The 16,189-nt window shown below is 42.2% G+C and overlaps 1 protein-coding gene across 1 annotated transcript; it reads left to right on the top strand.

Moving 5' to 3' along the window:
* Nucleotides 1–148: 148 nt before the first annotated feature.
* Nucleotides 149–14,817, top strand: LOC141182580 (uncharacterized). The gene is made up of 7 exons (XM_073660732.1): nt 149–234; nt 7,497–7,636; nt 7,766–7,870; nt 7,954–8,077; nt 8,161–8,258; nt 8,455–8,545; nt 10,904–14,817. The coding sequence occupies exons 4-7, from the start codon at nt 8,044–8,046 to the stop codon at nt 11,926–11,928; spliced, it is 1,248 nt and encodes a 415-aa protein (XP_073516833.1). The 5' UTR covers nt 149–234; nt 7,497–7,636; nt 7,766–7,870; nt 7,954–8,043; the 3' UTR covers nt 11,929–14,817.
* The last annotated feature ends 1,372 nt before the right edge of the window (nt 14,818–16,189 follow it).

Genomic DNA, 16,189 nt, shown 5'->3' with positions numbered 1-16,189 from the left:
TCTGCTCCGTACACCTCGTACACACGCGGCTCTGCTACATCCACACTGTAAACCCCTCCTGACCCCACACATAAACTTCAGCTCATCCAGCACCATGACAACCAGCACAGCAGAGTCCTGCATCCACTGAGGCCCCTGATCATGTGACCCCTGACTCCTCCCCTCCTGTGACCTCATCACAGCTCCTGTGCGCACAGAGCAGCCATATATGTGGTGGCGGCTCTGCAGGTGGAGGTATGTGGAGACCCCATTACTGGGCGCAGGGGGTATTAACCCCTTCAGCACCGAGACTCTTTTGGGGTCTTGTGTTGCCCCTTTATAAGAATCATAAGGTCTTTGTTCTGTTTCCTGTAATGGATACATACGACCCAACTATGGAGACAGGAAGGAAGGAAACGTATTGTTCTCATAGTACAGGACCCCTTTACTGGCCCCACAGTGTAATGCCCCCATTATACCCCTTATCCAGGATGTTGATGCCCCCACACAGTGTAATGCCCCCATTATGCCCCTTATGCAGGATGTATGATGCCCCCACACAGTGTAATGCCCCCATTATGCCCCTTATACAGGATGTATGATGCCCCCACACAGTATTATGCCCGTTATGCAGTTTGTATGATGCCCCCACACAGTGTAATGCCCCCATTATGCCCCTTATGCAGGATGTATGATGCCCCCACACAGTGTAATGCCCCTTATGCAGGATGTATGATGCCCCCACACAGTGTAATGTCCCCGTTATGTCCCTTATGCAGTATGTATGATGCCCCCCACACAGTGTAATGCCCCCATTATGCCCCTTATGCAGTGTGTATGATGCCCCCCACACAGTATAATGTTCCCATAGTACCACCTGAGGTTTTACAGTTGGAATAATCCCTCTGGAGTTGGTTTTCCCTTTGCCTGCTCCCCTACATGTAGACCCTCGAGCATGTATACATGCATGTAGGGGAGCAGGCCTTACTAGATATCGAGGCTTTGTACAGTAATATACCGCATGAGGATGGTATCAGAGGAGTAAGACGTTTCTTGAAATCGAGATCGATAGAGTGTAGCAGACATAATGACTTCATGGAGGATCTTCTAAAATTCACTCTTACTCATAACTCCTTTGTTTTTGACAGGAAGTACTTCCACCAGCTCAGGGGTACTGCGATGGGTAGCCTCTGTGCCCCCTCATATGCTAACTTATCCCTGGACTGGTGGGAGGAATCCACAATATTCAGGGATGATGATAAGTGATGGCATCCATATATTGGGGTATGGTACAAATATCTTGATGACATTTTTATCACCTGGTCAGGGACGAGTGAACAATCTTTTGAATTTGTCGGGGAACTCAACATCAATAGAGTGGGCCTGAGATTTACATCTGAATTTATTATAATAATAATTTTTATTTTTATAGCGACAACATATTCCACAGCACTTTACAATTTTAGGGGGGACTTATACAGACAATACAGACTTTACAGAATAAGCATAACTCAGAAATTAAAAGGAGTGAGGGCCCTGCTCGCAAGCTTACAGTCTGTAAGGAAATAGGGGAGACACAAAAGGTAAAATGTACATATATTGTATAATACAGCCTTAATATACTAAATAGGGTAAGTACATAACACCACATGAACTGGTCGCCAGCCAGTATGTGCCAGTATTTTTGAAGAAAATTTTAATATGGGCCAAACTGGGACAGTTAGATAAGTGTGTTGAGGTGATAGGCCAATCTAAAGAAATGGGTTTTTACGGCACGCTTAAAACTGTGAGTATTGGGAATTAATCAAATTGTCCTGGGTAATGCATTCCAAAGAATTGGTGCAGCATGCGAGAAAACTTGGAGACGGGAGTGAGAGGTTCAGATTATGGAAGATTTTAGTTTTAAGTCATTAGCAGAACGGAGGGCACGGGTAGGGTGATAGACTGACACGAGGGAGGTGATGTAGGGCGGTGCAGAATCGTCAAGAGCTTTGTGGGTAAGAGCAATAAGTTTATATTGAACTCTGTATTGGATGGGCAATCAGTGCAATGACTGGCACAGGGAAGAGGCATTGTTGTATCGGTTGGTGAGGAATATGACCCTGACTGCTGCGTTCAGGACGGATTGGAGAGGGGAATGTTTAGAAAGAGGGAGACCGATAAGTAAAGAGTTGCAATAGTCCAGACGAGAATGAATAAGAGCTACAGTAAGAGTTTTTACAGAGTCAAAGGTAAGAAAATTTCTGATTCTAGAGATGTTTTGGAGGTGTAGATGACACGAGCGAGCGATTTGATGTGAGGAGTGAAGGAAAGATCTGAATCAAGTATGACCCCAAGACAGCGGGCATTTTGCTGGCGAGTAATGATGGAGCCACAAACGGAGATGGCAATATTGGGCATAGGTAGGTTAGTGGAGGGAGGAAATACGAGTAGTTCAGTTTTTGACAGATTCAATTTTAGATAGAGGGAGGACATAGTGTTAGAGTCAGCGGAAAGACAATCACTGGTATTTTGTAATAATGCAGGGGTGATGTCCGAAGAAGAGGTGTATAATTGGGTGTCATCAGCATAGAGATGGTACTAAAAACCGAATCTGCTGATTGTTTGTCCAATAGGAGCGGAATATAAGGAGAAAAGAAGGGGGCCTAAGACTGATCATTGAGGAACCACGACAATAAGGGGAAGGGGAGAGGAAGAGGAGCCAGCAAAAGACACATTGAAGGAGCAGGCAGAGAGGTAGATCCACAGTGTCGAATGCTGCAGAGAGATCCAGGAGAATCAGCAGGGAGTAGCGACCATTAGATTTGGCTGTTAGTAGATCATTAGACATTTTAGTGAGTGCAGTTTCAGTAGAATGTAAAGAGCGGAAACCAGATTGTAAAGGGTCAAGAAGGGAGTTATCTGAGAGATAGCAGATTAGACAGCAGTGGATCAGTCATTCCAGGAGTTTAGAGATAAAGGGAAGATTGGAAATAGGTCTGTAGTTAGCAGCACAGTTCTGGTCGAGGGATGTTTATTTAAGTAATGGATGTATGCTGGCGTGTTTAACCCCTTTATGACCCAGGGCATATTAGTACGTATCTGTGCCCTGGGCCTGATGCGTATTAATACACCCTGGCGATTTCGCCCACACACAAGCGGTGCGGGCGAGATCGCCACCGGGTGTCAGCTGATTGTTACAGCTGACACCCAGTGCTATGTGCAGGGAGCAGCCCCGCACCGCTCCCGGCACATTAACCTCCGAAATGCGATCGAAATCAATCGCAGCATTCCGGTGGCAAGAGGAGGTAAGCTCGATACTTACCTTGTCTGCCGGCGTCCAGCAGCATCGGAGTCCGGTCCCGGATGTTGCCATGGTGACCCGACGTCATCATGACAACATCTGGGACACCAGGAGGCAGGAAGTTGCTTTGGTCATGCACAGTGCACGACCAAAGTAACTTCTCCCTGTGCAGCGCTGACAGACTGCATGGCATAGGGAGCTGCTGCTCTCTATGCCATGCAGCCGATCAGGCTGCAAAAAGTGAAAATCCCATAGTGGGACAATGTGTAAAAGTAATAAAAATGTCAGAAAAAAATAAATTAAAAATATATATATATATATTGTACCCATAAAAAAATAATCTTATGAAAAAAAAAATAAACCAATAAAAGTACACATATTTGGTATCGCCGCGTCTGGAACGACCTGACCTATAAAACTGTCCTGCTAGTTAACCCTTTTAGTGAACACGATAAAAAAAAAGCAAAAAAACGAAACATAAAACCATGCTTTATCATCATACCGCCAAACAAAAAATGGAATAAAACGCGATCAAAAAGACAAATGTAAATGACTGTCGGCCGAAATATGGAAAAATTATAGCTCTCAAAATATGGCGATGTAAAAACTAGTCTGCAAAAAAATGTGTCTTTTAAGTGTGTGACAGCTGTCAATCATAAAAACCCGTTATGAATCTGGCATCACTGTAATTGCACCGACCCGAATAATAAAGTCGTCTAATCACTTATACCACACGAGGAACGGTGTAAAAAATAAACTTTAGGGTTAGGGTTGTGCTAGGGTTAGGGTTGGGGTTGGGCTAGGGTTGGGGTTGGGCTAGGGTTAGGCTAGAGTTAGGGTTGGGCTAAGGTTAGGGTTAGGGTTGGGGCTGGGATTTTTTCAGAAGTAGAAAAAAAAAATGACGATAAGGTGACTAATGTTGAACGCAAGTGCTCGCTACTTGAGTTTGCATCGGGTGCTCGGGTGACATGCTCGAGTCTCCGTCCCAAATGTTTTGCAGCTGTTATACAGCCAAAAAAACCTTGCGGGGATTGCCATGCACCAGCGATCCCCGCATGTTTTTTTTTTGGTGTCTAATAACCGTGAAGCATGCGGGGCGGGGACACGAGCATGTCACTCGAGCACCCGCGATACATGGTGCATATCTGAGCACCCGATGCAAACTCAAATAGCGAGCACTTGCACTCAAGACTAATGACAACTTATTAATATGATGACCTAATGTTATCAAATTCTGTGTCGTACCTCTGGGTTCAAAATGTTCACTATACCCCTTGATAAAATCCTTGAGGTGTGTAGTTTCCAAAATGGGGTCACTTGTGGGGGGTTTCCACTACTTAGGCACATCAGGGGCTCTCCAAACGCAACATGGCATCCGCTCTCGATTCCAGACAATTTTGCATTCAAAAAGTCACACAGTGCTCCTTCCCTTCTGAACTCTGCCGTGCGCCCAAACACTGTATTTTCCCCACATATGGGGTATTGGCTTACTCAGGAAAAATTGCACAACAGTTTTTGGGGTCCATTTTCCCCTCTTACCCTTGTGAAAATAAAAAATTGGGGCTAAAACATAATTTTTGTGGTAAAAGTTAGATTTTTTTATTTTCACGGCTCCATGTTATAAACTTCTGTAAAACACTTTGGGGTTCAGGATGCTCACCACACATCTAGATAAGTTCCCTGAGGGGTCTAGTTTCCAAAATGGTGTCACTTGTGGGGGGTTTCCACTGTTTAGGCACATCAGGGGCTCTCCAAACACAACATGGTGTCTGCTAATTATTCAAGCAAATTTTACATTCAAAAAGTCAAATAGCGCTCCTTCCCTTCTGAACCCTGCCGCGCGCCCAAACAGTGGTTTTCCCGCACATATGGAGTATCGGCTTACTCAGGAGAAATTGCACAACAAATTGCATAGTGCAATTTCTCCTGTTACCCTTATGAAAATGCAAAATTGGGAGCTGAAAAACATTTTTGCTGAAAAAATGTGAACATTTTATTTTTACGGTTCAATGTTATAAACTTCTGTGAAGCACCTGGGTGTTCAAGTTGCTCACCACACATCTAGATAGGTTCCCTAAGGGGTATAGTTTCCAAAATGGGTTCACTTGTGGGGGGTTTCCACTGTTTAGGCACATCAGGAGCTCTCCAAACGTAACATGGTGTCCGCTAATTATTCAAGCAAATTTTACATTCAAAAAGTCAAATGGCGCTCCTTCCCTTCCGAGCCCTGCTGTGTTCTCAAACAGTGTTTTTTCCTCACTTATGGGGTATCTGCGTGCTCAGAGGAAATTTCACCACAAATTTTGGGGTCCATTTTTTTCTGTTACCCCTGCGAAAACAAAAAAATTTGGTTTTTTCTTCCACATTCCAAAAATTCCTGTGAAGAACCTGAAGGGTTTTTAAACTTCTTGAATGTGGTTTTGAGCACCTTGAGGGGTGCAGTTTTTAGAATGGTGTCACTCTTGGGTATTTTCTGTCATAAAAGCCCTTCAAAGTCACTTCAAATGTGATGTGGTCCCTAAAAAAAATGGTTTTGTAAATTTTGTTGTAAAAATGAGAAATCGCTGGTCAACTTTTAACCCTTATAGCTCCTTACTAGAAAAAAAATTTGGTTCCAAAATTGCGCTGATGTAAAGTAGACATGTGGGAAATTTTATTTATTAACTATTTTGTGTAACATATCCCTCTGATTTAAGGGCATAAAAATTAAAATTTTGAAAACTAGTTAGGTGAGTGGTGGCAGCTGGAGAAAGGGACTGAAGGAGATGTGAAGGAATAGGGTCACTGGTGCAGGTGGTAGAGCGAGAGGAAGCAAGGAGCCTTGTCACTTCTTCTTCCGTTACTGTTTCGAAGTCAGAAAATGAGCAAGATACAATGTGGGAGGGAGGAGCATGCATAACATGTGGGGATTGAGAAAAAAAATTCCTGTCGGATATGGTCAATTTTTTCTTTGAAATAATTGGCGAGATCGTCAGTGCTGAGGTCGGTGGTTGGGGCCTGTGCTTATTGATTAAGGAGAGAGTGAAAAGTGTCAAACAGGTGTTTAGGATTATTGGACCATGAGATGATTAGGTTGTCAAAGTAGGTTTGTTTGGATAGGTGAAGGGCGGCTTTATAGGTTTTAAGCATAAATTTATAATGGAGGAAATCTTCGGCCAGACAAGATTTTGTCCACAGCCGTTCGGCACACCTGGAGCACCACTGGAAAAAATGTGCTTGCAGCGTGTTCCAGGGTTGTCGCCGTCTGTGCCGAGTTGTTCTCTGTGTAGGAGGTGTGCCTTCATCCAGGGCGCATTGCAATGTTTCGTTATAATGCTTCAGTGCAGAGTCAGGGCATGAGAGGGAGGAGATTGGGGCCAATGATCATTGCAACGTTTTCATAAATTTCTGGGTGTTAATGGCATGTATATTTCTATAAGTGTGGAAAGTAGGGGTGTCTTGAGCAGGGTGACAGTTCTTGACAGAGAATGAGAGAAGGTTGTGATCAGAGAGTGGAAGAGGAGAGTTAGTAATGTCATGTATTGAACAGAGCTGGGCGAAGATCAGGTCAAAGAGTATTTCCATCTTTATGTGTAGGAGAATTAGTAAGCTGTGAAAGGCCGAAGGAGGAAGTTAGCGATAAAAGATGAGCGGCAGATAGGGAGAGGGAATCGCTAATTGGGATGTTAAAGTCTCCCATGATGGGGGTGGGGATGTCATAGGATAGAAAGTTTGGAAGTTAAGTGGCAAAGTGATCCACAAACTGACGGGAGGGGGCCGGAGGGCGATACACAACCGCCACTGGCAGGGAGAAGGGCCGGTAGAGTCTGACTGTGTGGACCTCAAAAGAAGGGATGAAAAGTGAGGGTACTGGGGGATAACCTGAAAAGTACATTTTGTTTAAAGGAGCAGACCAACACCAATTATTACCAGTTGCCTTTCCTGTATGTACTGATCAAGAAGGATTGTAATGGGACCATAGGGACACTCATCTACCATAAACCTTCAAGCACTAATAAACTATTGAAGTGGGATAACCACCACCCCCACCCCCATCCCCATAAAAAGAGGAAAACCCAAGGGCCAAATTTTACGGTTGAGAAGGTACTGCTAGAATGTCACAGATTTTAATATACAGGCAATAGACCTGAACACCAGATTAAGGGATGAAGGGTACTCATGGTACAGTTTAGATTCCGCATCATCGTTTGCAGAAAAATGGTCTTATCCATCAGCTTATCTTTTTCTCATTCAGATCTCTAAAATACCGGATCCTCTCAGTGAAAGTCGTCTATATAAGAACATTTTCCTGATTTATCCAGGAAAATGATGGACAAGATGGTGGAGAGGATATTACACCTCACCCTAGAGATCCTTTTCCGGCTTACTGGAGAGGTGAGAGATTCTGATGACATCACATTACATCATTCTTATCTATGGGAATAACAGATGGACAGAACTGGAGAGGTGAGGACTCTGGAAATGTCTGTAGTGAGATTTATTAATGTGTCTCTCCATAACCAGAGATTAATCACGAGGCCTCCACCTCACCCCCTGATACATGAGGACATCAATGACCAGAAGATCCTAGAACTCGTCTACAAGATGATTGAGCTGCTGACTGGAGAGGTGACACTGCTGGGAATGCTGGGAAATTATACAGTAATGATATGAAGGGATTGGCGGGATGACGGTATCATTGTATGTGCCAGGTTCCTATAAGGTGTCAGGATGTCGCCGTCTATTTCTCCATGGAGGAGTGGTAGTATTTAGAAGGACACAAAGATCTGTACAAGGACGTCATGATGGAGGTTCCCCAGCCCCTCACATCACCAGGTAATAGACAGGACTAAATGCACACGTCCTATAATAATCTGTATGTAAAGAATGAATTCAGTCCCTGTATGTGTTTCCTCCAGATCTATCCAGTAAGAGGACAACACCAGAGAGATGTCCTCGTCCTCTTCTTCCACAGGACTGTAAACAAGAAGATCCCAATGTTCCTCAGGATCATCAGGTAGATGGAGAGAAGGTGTCATGAGATTTCCCCTATGATGTCTGGACGGCTGTAAAGGTCATGTCTTCAGTTCTGTTTTATCCACCATTATTATGTTTTATACTTGTGTAATGAGAACGGTGGAGATGACAGGATTAGAGCTGATCATAGATGGGACTTCTCCATCTGTCTGTGACTTTTACAATATTTGTTTCAGGGTGAAGATCTGACCCATATTAATACTACAGAGACATATGTGAGGGGTGATGAGCGGTGTAAAGAGGAGATTCCTACATATGACCACCCAGGTGAGTAGTAACCACTAAATGCAGACAAGTCACAGATTCTTCTCAGTCCCCATCTGTGGCTGCTTTATCGGTTGTGTAGTCCGGCCATATCACAATCATGTGATCACCATTTTGCCGCTAGACCACAACATTCTCCTCCGTCTGAAAATATTCAAATTTCTTTGTGTAATTGTGAAAGCCCTTTTCTATAGACCTTACAACCTGGAGGATCCACCAACCCCCTGGGATTAGGAGATGCTGACCGTTACCTGCTCAGATCTGCAAACTATAAAGACAAATGATCGCGTATGTAGAATGTGCTGACAAGTTAGAAAATCACTTGAAGAAAAATATTATGATGGGCCTGTAAGAGAAAGCGGAGGGTAATGATGCTGTTGGCTTCCTAGATCCCTGATATCTTATTGGATGAATCTACCTTCTCTCCCTTCTGTGCTGCTGAATGTGCCCATATGGTCCCTACAAGACCAGGTCCAGTCTTTCTGACCAAAGATCACTTTTATTATCGACATTAAATGTGCGGTGAGGGCCAAGTGTGAATTTCTGTACAATAACAGCAGAGTTTCCCTTTATCCTGACTTTTCAATTTCTTTTAAAACCAACTAACTTCAAACAGGATTGTGATAAACTATACAGAAAACATTACACCTGTGCCATGATATATCTCTAAGCTGTGCGTGGCTGATGGCTGTAATATACATTTATTCACGCCTGCAGGAGATGTGTTGGCTCCAGCCCTGGTTTCATGGATTCACTCCACGTCATAAATTCCATTATGTTTTCAATCCTAAGGAATTCAGATTACTGCACAATCTCTCCTGAAATGGGGAGCACTAATACTTTCTCTACTCTTCTGGTCAGGACTCATAGTTGCTCCAATGGTCCACCATAAATGAGTGCAAGTCCAGTTTAGTGTTGGATTTCTCCCCTCATACATACGTTGTTGTTGGGGATGTTACATGTTTTTATATTCTTTCTTTTTTTTACAAGTTCATTCTGTATGATAGTTTCATTGTGGTTGGATCAGCCGGCCTCACTTATGTGACTCTATAACTCCCTGGTCGTCTTTCAAAAAGATCTCCATTATCTCTTCCAAATGCCCGAGATCTAAATTTAAGACGCCTCATCTCTGCAGTATTATATAAAAGTTCACTTTAAATGTCTAATATTTCTTCTTGACACTCATCTGACAGAAAATATTGTCCCTTACGATAGTTTAGATTGTAGTTACTCATTTTTCCCTGATGAAGACTGTTCAGTTTGATCATTTCAGTAGATGTTTTATTGTCTGTAGTCACAGTTTTTGACTTCAGTAATCCTCTGATTTAACCTCTTCCTGCAGCCAGTATTATGTTTCTAATCAGACCCATTTTTCAAATCTGACGTGTGTCACTTTATGTGGTGATAACTTTGGAATTCTTCACAAAGGATAATAGAAAACAAATGGACCTTACAAATTATTTTCCAACTTCTCTTGAATCTGACAATCCCCTATATACGGTTGTACACTACTATCTGGGCACATGGCAGGTTAAGAAGGGAAGAAGCGCCATTAAGCTATTAGGAATGCAGATTTTGCTGGAATAGTTTGCAGACACAATGTATTGGGGGAGCTGGTCTTGGTCACCTGGAAGCTCAAAAGATGGTTACCACGAACAGGCTTGTCACTATCTACCTTTTTTACAGATTTCACAAATTACTTTGCTCATCGCCGTTTAACCCCTCTACATGGATCTGGACTTACACAGAGACCCCTAGGCTTGGGCCACGGTGTTACCTGCTATTCTGTGGAGTGAGATGGGAAGAAGAACAGTCAGGTAGCCGGGTCAGAGCCAGGAGAGTAGAGAAAGTACAAAATCAGAAGACACAAGAGTAGTCAGTAAACGGGCCGGGGCCACAACAGGAAACAAATACACAAGCCGGGAGCTGAGCACAGATGACTGAACCAGAGGAGAACAAGGCTGTATCTGGCAGCTTCCGGCAATATGCTTCCAGCTTTAGTAGGGTGCGGTGCTCTCCAAATGGCTGAAGCAGGGAGCAGATTACTCCAGCTGGACAGCACGCACACCCATACTGACACCCTGGATGGTACTACTGGTCCCAGGCTCCCTAATCTTAGTGGCTGGACAGAGCCTGCACCTTTTACTCCATATTTGGGAGGCAGAATGAACAAACAGTTGAACACCACGCTCCACTGGTTCATCCTATGAGATTTTCTATTAGATGGTCATTGTCCTGGTGAATAAGTGAATTGTTTAATATAACTTGCCTTTTTTACAGTCAGTTTAAGTAGAAATGTTCAAATATATAAAATTCAAGGATTTTTTATTAAAAAATAATAATTGGTTTTCTTCTTGGCAGATGTCCGTACCAGGAGATCAGAGGGACAGCTGACACCTTCAATTTTCAAATCAGATAATTTTGAGATCTCACAGGATACAATTGAAATGAATGACATTACTCCAGATATACCATCATCCCTTCACAGCAGACCTCAATCATCTGATCCTATGAAACAGGTCCTGTCTTCTCATTCATTACCGACTACTAAGAAAAATCAAAGTCACAAAATAAGCATTAAAAAACAAACTGCTCCTAATGCAAAGAAGCCATTTTCACATTCAGGATATGGAAATAGTTTTCCTCTCAAAAAGTCTTTTCTTAAAAATCAAAAAATTCACACAGCAGAGAAAAGATTTTCTTGCTCCAAGTGTGGGAGATGTTTTAATCAGAAATCAAGTCTTGTTAGGCACCAGATAACTCACACAGGAGAGAAGCCATTTTCCTGTTCAGAATGTGGGAAATGTTTTACAGGGAAATCAACTCTTATCAAACATCAGAGAACTCACACAGGGGAGAAGCCTTTTCCATGTTCAGAATGTAGAAAATGTTTTAACCAAAAATCATATCTTAATATACATCAGAGAACTCACACAGTGGAGAAGCCATTTTCATGTGCAGAATCTGGGAAATGTTTTGCAAAGAAATCAAATCTTTTCCAACATCAGAGAACTCACACAGGGGAGAAGCCTTTTCCATGTTCAGAATGTGGAAAATGTTTTACAGAGAAATCAACTCTTATCAACCATCAGAGAACTCACACAGGAGAGAAGCCATTTTCATGTTCAGAATGTGGGAAATATTTTACTGTGAAATCAAATCTTATCAAACATCAGAAAACTCACACAGGGGAGAAGCCTTTTCCATGTTCAGAATGTGGAAAATGTTTTAACCAGAAATCTAGTTTTCTTAAGCACCAGAGAACCCACACGGGGGCAAAGGCTTTTTCATGTTCAGATTGTGGGAAATGTTTTGTACAGAAAGCGCATTTTGATAACCACCAGAGAACCCACACAGGGAAGAATGCCGCAGCTACGCCCAACTAGTCTCTGTACAGACAAGAAAGACCCTAGCTGCACAACTAGAAACGCCACCACAGACCTAACTCCCTAATAAGTCGTTGAGGAGTTTGTCATACCTCCTGAGGAACCAGAGGGGAGGCTGCAACACACTGTCAACAAGGGGAAAGGAAAGTATGAAGTAAAATACGAAGACCCTGAATGAGAAACAAAAACTCATTAATATAGGGCAAAGAAGGCAAGCTAAGGAGAACCAAAAATAAAAGGAACAAGTATAATCTCCCAGAAACCTAACATTGTTTGAATGAAAAGGTACTGGGAGGGAAAGCAAACTGACCGGGAGGATAGTTTCACCTTTGTGGTGAAACTTACAAAATTCATCCTCACCAACTGTATATGTAAAACCTGTCCATTTATAATGACCACGGACAAGATAAAGATTCCCAACTCACATCAGGACCACAAGATCCCAGGTACTTTCAGCTGCATCACAATGAACTTAATTATATGTTCCAAATGTCCAACTGGGGGTCTGTATGTAGGGGAGACAGGGCAAAAACTAAAAACAAGGATGAATTCTTATCGCCACACAAAAAAAGAAAAGAAAGAATAGACCTACTTGTGTCCACACATATTTACGGCCACAACTGCTTATCCCTTTCCCATACTGATAGTTCTGCTTCACTTCACTTGTCTTATCTATTGCATTATTCCTGTGCCCTGTTGTGCATAAATATGTGACTCTTCAGATTTTTGTGTTATACTATATCTGATGAAGGACCTGAGTAGTCTCGAAAGCTTACTGACTAATGGCTAACTGAAAAGATGGTATCAACCACTGAGGACTTGCAAATTTTAATATTTTTCTCCATACAGCAATTTTAAGATCTCTCCACAGGTGTTCAATGGGATTTAGATACGGATTCATTGCTGGTCAGAACTGTCCAGAACTTTGTTTCCATCCATTTTCTGGGTGCTTCTTGAAATATGTTTGGGGTCATTGTCATGCTGAAAGACCCATGACCTAGGACGCAAACCCAGCTTTCTGACACTAGGCACTACATTGTGCCCCAAAATCCTTTGCTAATCTTCAGATTTCATGATGCCTTGCACACAGTTAAGGTACCTAGTGCCAGAGGCAGCAAAACAACCCAAAACATCTTTGAAGGGCCACCATATTTGACTGTATGTGTTGTAAATTTATTGATTATGTTGCGCACCTTGGACAGAGGAACATCCGGATCTCTAAAGATGGACTTATAGCCTTGAAATTATTGATATTTTTCAACAATTTTGGTTTTCAAGTCCTCAGACTCATGCGAAGATTGAATCAACTTCTCCCTTTTTTATCTGGTTTTAGTTGTGATTTTCATATTGCCCACACCTACTATTTGCGACAATTGTGTTTGAACAAGCTTCACATGATTGAAACAAAGTTGTTTACCCACAATTTTGGCAAGGTGTCAACAATTTTGTCCGACCTATTTTATGTGGTTTTGTGTGAAATTATGTTCAAGTTGCCTTTTTTTTCTGTGTTTTCTTGTGTTGTTCCAATACACACAAAGGAAATAAGCGTGTATAACAAAACATGTAATTGCAATAATTTTCTGGGAGAATTACTTCATTTTCTGGAACAATTTCAAGGGATCCAACACTTTTCACCATGACTTGTTTTTGTTGCCTTTTTAATTTGTTGCAGCATATCATCCTTTTCATGTTCAGCTACAGTGGTGGCCAAAAGTATTGGCACCCCTGCAATTCTGTCAGATAATACTCAGTTTCTTCCTGAAAATGATTGCAATCACATTCTTTGGTCTTATTATCTTCATTTAATTTGCTTGCAAGGAAAAAACACAAAAGAGAATGAAGCAAAAATGAAATCATTGATCATTTCACACAAAACTCCAAAAATGGGCCGGACAAAAGTATTGGCACCCTCAGCCTAATACTTGGTTGCACAACCTTTAGCTAAAATAACTGCGAACAACCGCTTCCGGTAACCATCAATGAGTTTCTTACAATGCTCTGCTGGAATTGTAGACCATTCTTCTTTGGCAAACTGCTCCAGGTCCCTGATATTTGAAGGGTGCCTTCTCCAAACTGCCATTTTGAGATCTCTCCACAGGTGTTCTATGGGATTCAGGTCTGGACTCATTGCTGGCCACCTTAGAAGTCTCCAGTGCTTTCTCTCAAACCATTTTATAGTGCTTTTGGAAGTGTGTTTTGGGTCATTGTCCTGCTAGAAGACCCATGACCTCTGAGGGAGACCCAGCTTTCTCACACTGGCCCCTACATTATGCTGCAAAATTTGTTGGTAGTCTTCAGACTTCATAATGCCATGCACATGGTCAAGCAGTCCAGTGCCAGAGGCAGCAAAGCAACCCCAAAACATCAGGGAACCTCCGCCATGTTTGACTGTAGGGACCGTGTTCTTTTCTTTGAATGCCTCTTTTTTTTCCTTTACACTCTATGTTGATGCTTTTTCCCAAAAAGCTCGACTTTTGTCTCATCTGACCATAGAACATTCTTCCAAAACGTTTTAGGCTTTCTCAGGTAAGTTTTGGCAAACTCCAGCCTGGCTTTCTTATGTCTCGGGGTAAGAAGTGGGGTCTTCCTGGGTATCCTACCATACAGTCTCCCTTTTCATTCAGACGCCGACGGATAGTACGGGTTGACACTGTTGTACCCTCGGACTGCAGGGCAGCTTGAACTTGTTTGGATGTTAGTCGAGGTTCTTTATCCACCATCCGCACAATCTTGCGTTGAAATCTCTCGTCAATTTTTCTTTTCCATCCACATCTAGGGAGGTTAAATACTTGAAGAAAGAAATACGACCATATCAACCCAAAATAATAATAAAATTTAACTTTTATTCATAAATAGTATAAAAAGTTACTTCATAATCAATATAGGGCACAGTACAAGAATACATAAAAACACATATCATGTATGAAGACCATCTCATTGAAGGGACGATCCAGTCCATATGTAATAGGCTCCGAGGCACCACAGCAAAAAAGCATATATATAGTCCTTCATATAACAGACCAATAAAGAGGATTATCAAATGACCACAGTTCATAACCTATACTGTCAGGGTGCCATATACCTAGGCTAAGATATACCTTCATCATATCAAACGCCACATAAGGGACACTAGTAATAGCCACTATAGCACCATTATAATCGAGGTATAACAGCTAGAATGGTTCAGTTAATAGAGTTATGTTGACAGGGTGTATACCAAGCGAGTATAAAGATAGGTGAGTAAAAAACAAGTGCTGCGTTATGTAGGGGAGAATTACCTGGGCCACAAGCTGTGATGTCAGGGCACCCTCACGTGGACCGCTCGTCCACCCCAACGCACGTTTCGGCGTTTGCCTTCTTCAGGGGGTGTCAACTTCCTCTAGGGGCGTGTATATTTAAATGTTGTGTTGGCCAATCGAGTGAAGGGGGTGGACCCGCAGTAATGCGCGCAGCGTCCCCGCTACCAAGCAACCGGTGGCGCGGGCGTCATGCAAGGGATCACGTGATGGTCACATCTACCCAAGCGATACAGGTCCTTGCATAGAGACGCCAGGCGGCACGGGGTACTCAGAAAGCGGCGACGCTCGCGCGTAAGGTCCTTAAACCTCCCATAGTCGGGAACCATAGCAAGAGGTATAAGCTCAATTAAATGACATATATACTTCCACTACCACCACATAGATATATAGGTAGATCGTATAATAGAGACAGTATCCCAACCAAATGAATTAACAATATGGCAATCTGCATACAATATATCATCACATCAAGTAGTATATATAACAATATGACAAAATGCCTATACAGATCATGTTCAATCCCATATATATATAGAGAGAGGAATGTGGAAAAATCATATTGTCCTAGCATTAATATATAGTAGGTGGAATATCAAAAGATAACATCCTATATATCACCATGATTAAATCAAGGGGGACAATATCTAATGTAGGGGTAGCGAACTTCCCAGATATAACTTCCATTTAAACCAATTAACATATAAGGATCTTCAAACGCGAAAGGAAGATCCACAATATATATACACTGCAGTAGTCGTTCCCGGATGAAATAGATTATTTAGTATATTCTTATTCACATATTCATCCATATGATATCAGCCATAATGAAGAGACAACACGCCAGAGGAAGTAAACTGCAAACGGATGATGAAGAATACTAAAAATAATAATAAAAAAATGTTAAAATCATAAAAACCACAACAAAATATGTGACAGGGGAGAGATTAAAGAAAGGGAGCGAA

Source organism: Phyllobates terribilis, unplaced genomic scaffold (genome assembly GCF_046119375.1).
Source record: "Phyllobates terribilis strain yellow unplaced genomic scaffold, ASM4611937v1 Scaffold_35__1_contigs__length_13245226, whole genome shotgun sequence".
NCBI lineage: Eukaryota > Metazoa > Chordata > Amphibia > Anura > Dendrobatidae > Phyllobates > Phyllobates terribilis.
The sequence above is the reverse complement of the archived record's forward strand: the minus strand, read 5'-3'. Positions and strand labels throughout refer to the sequence as shown.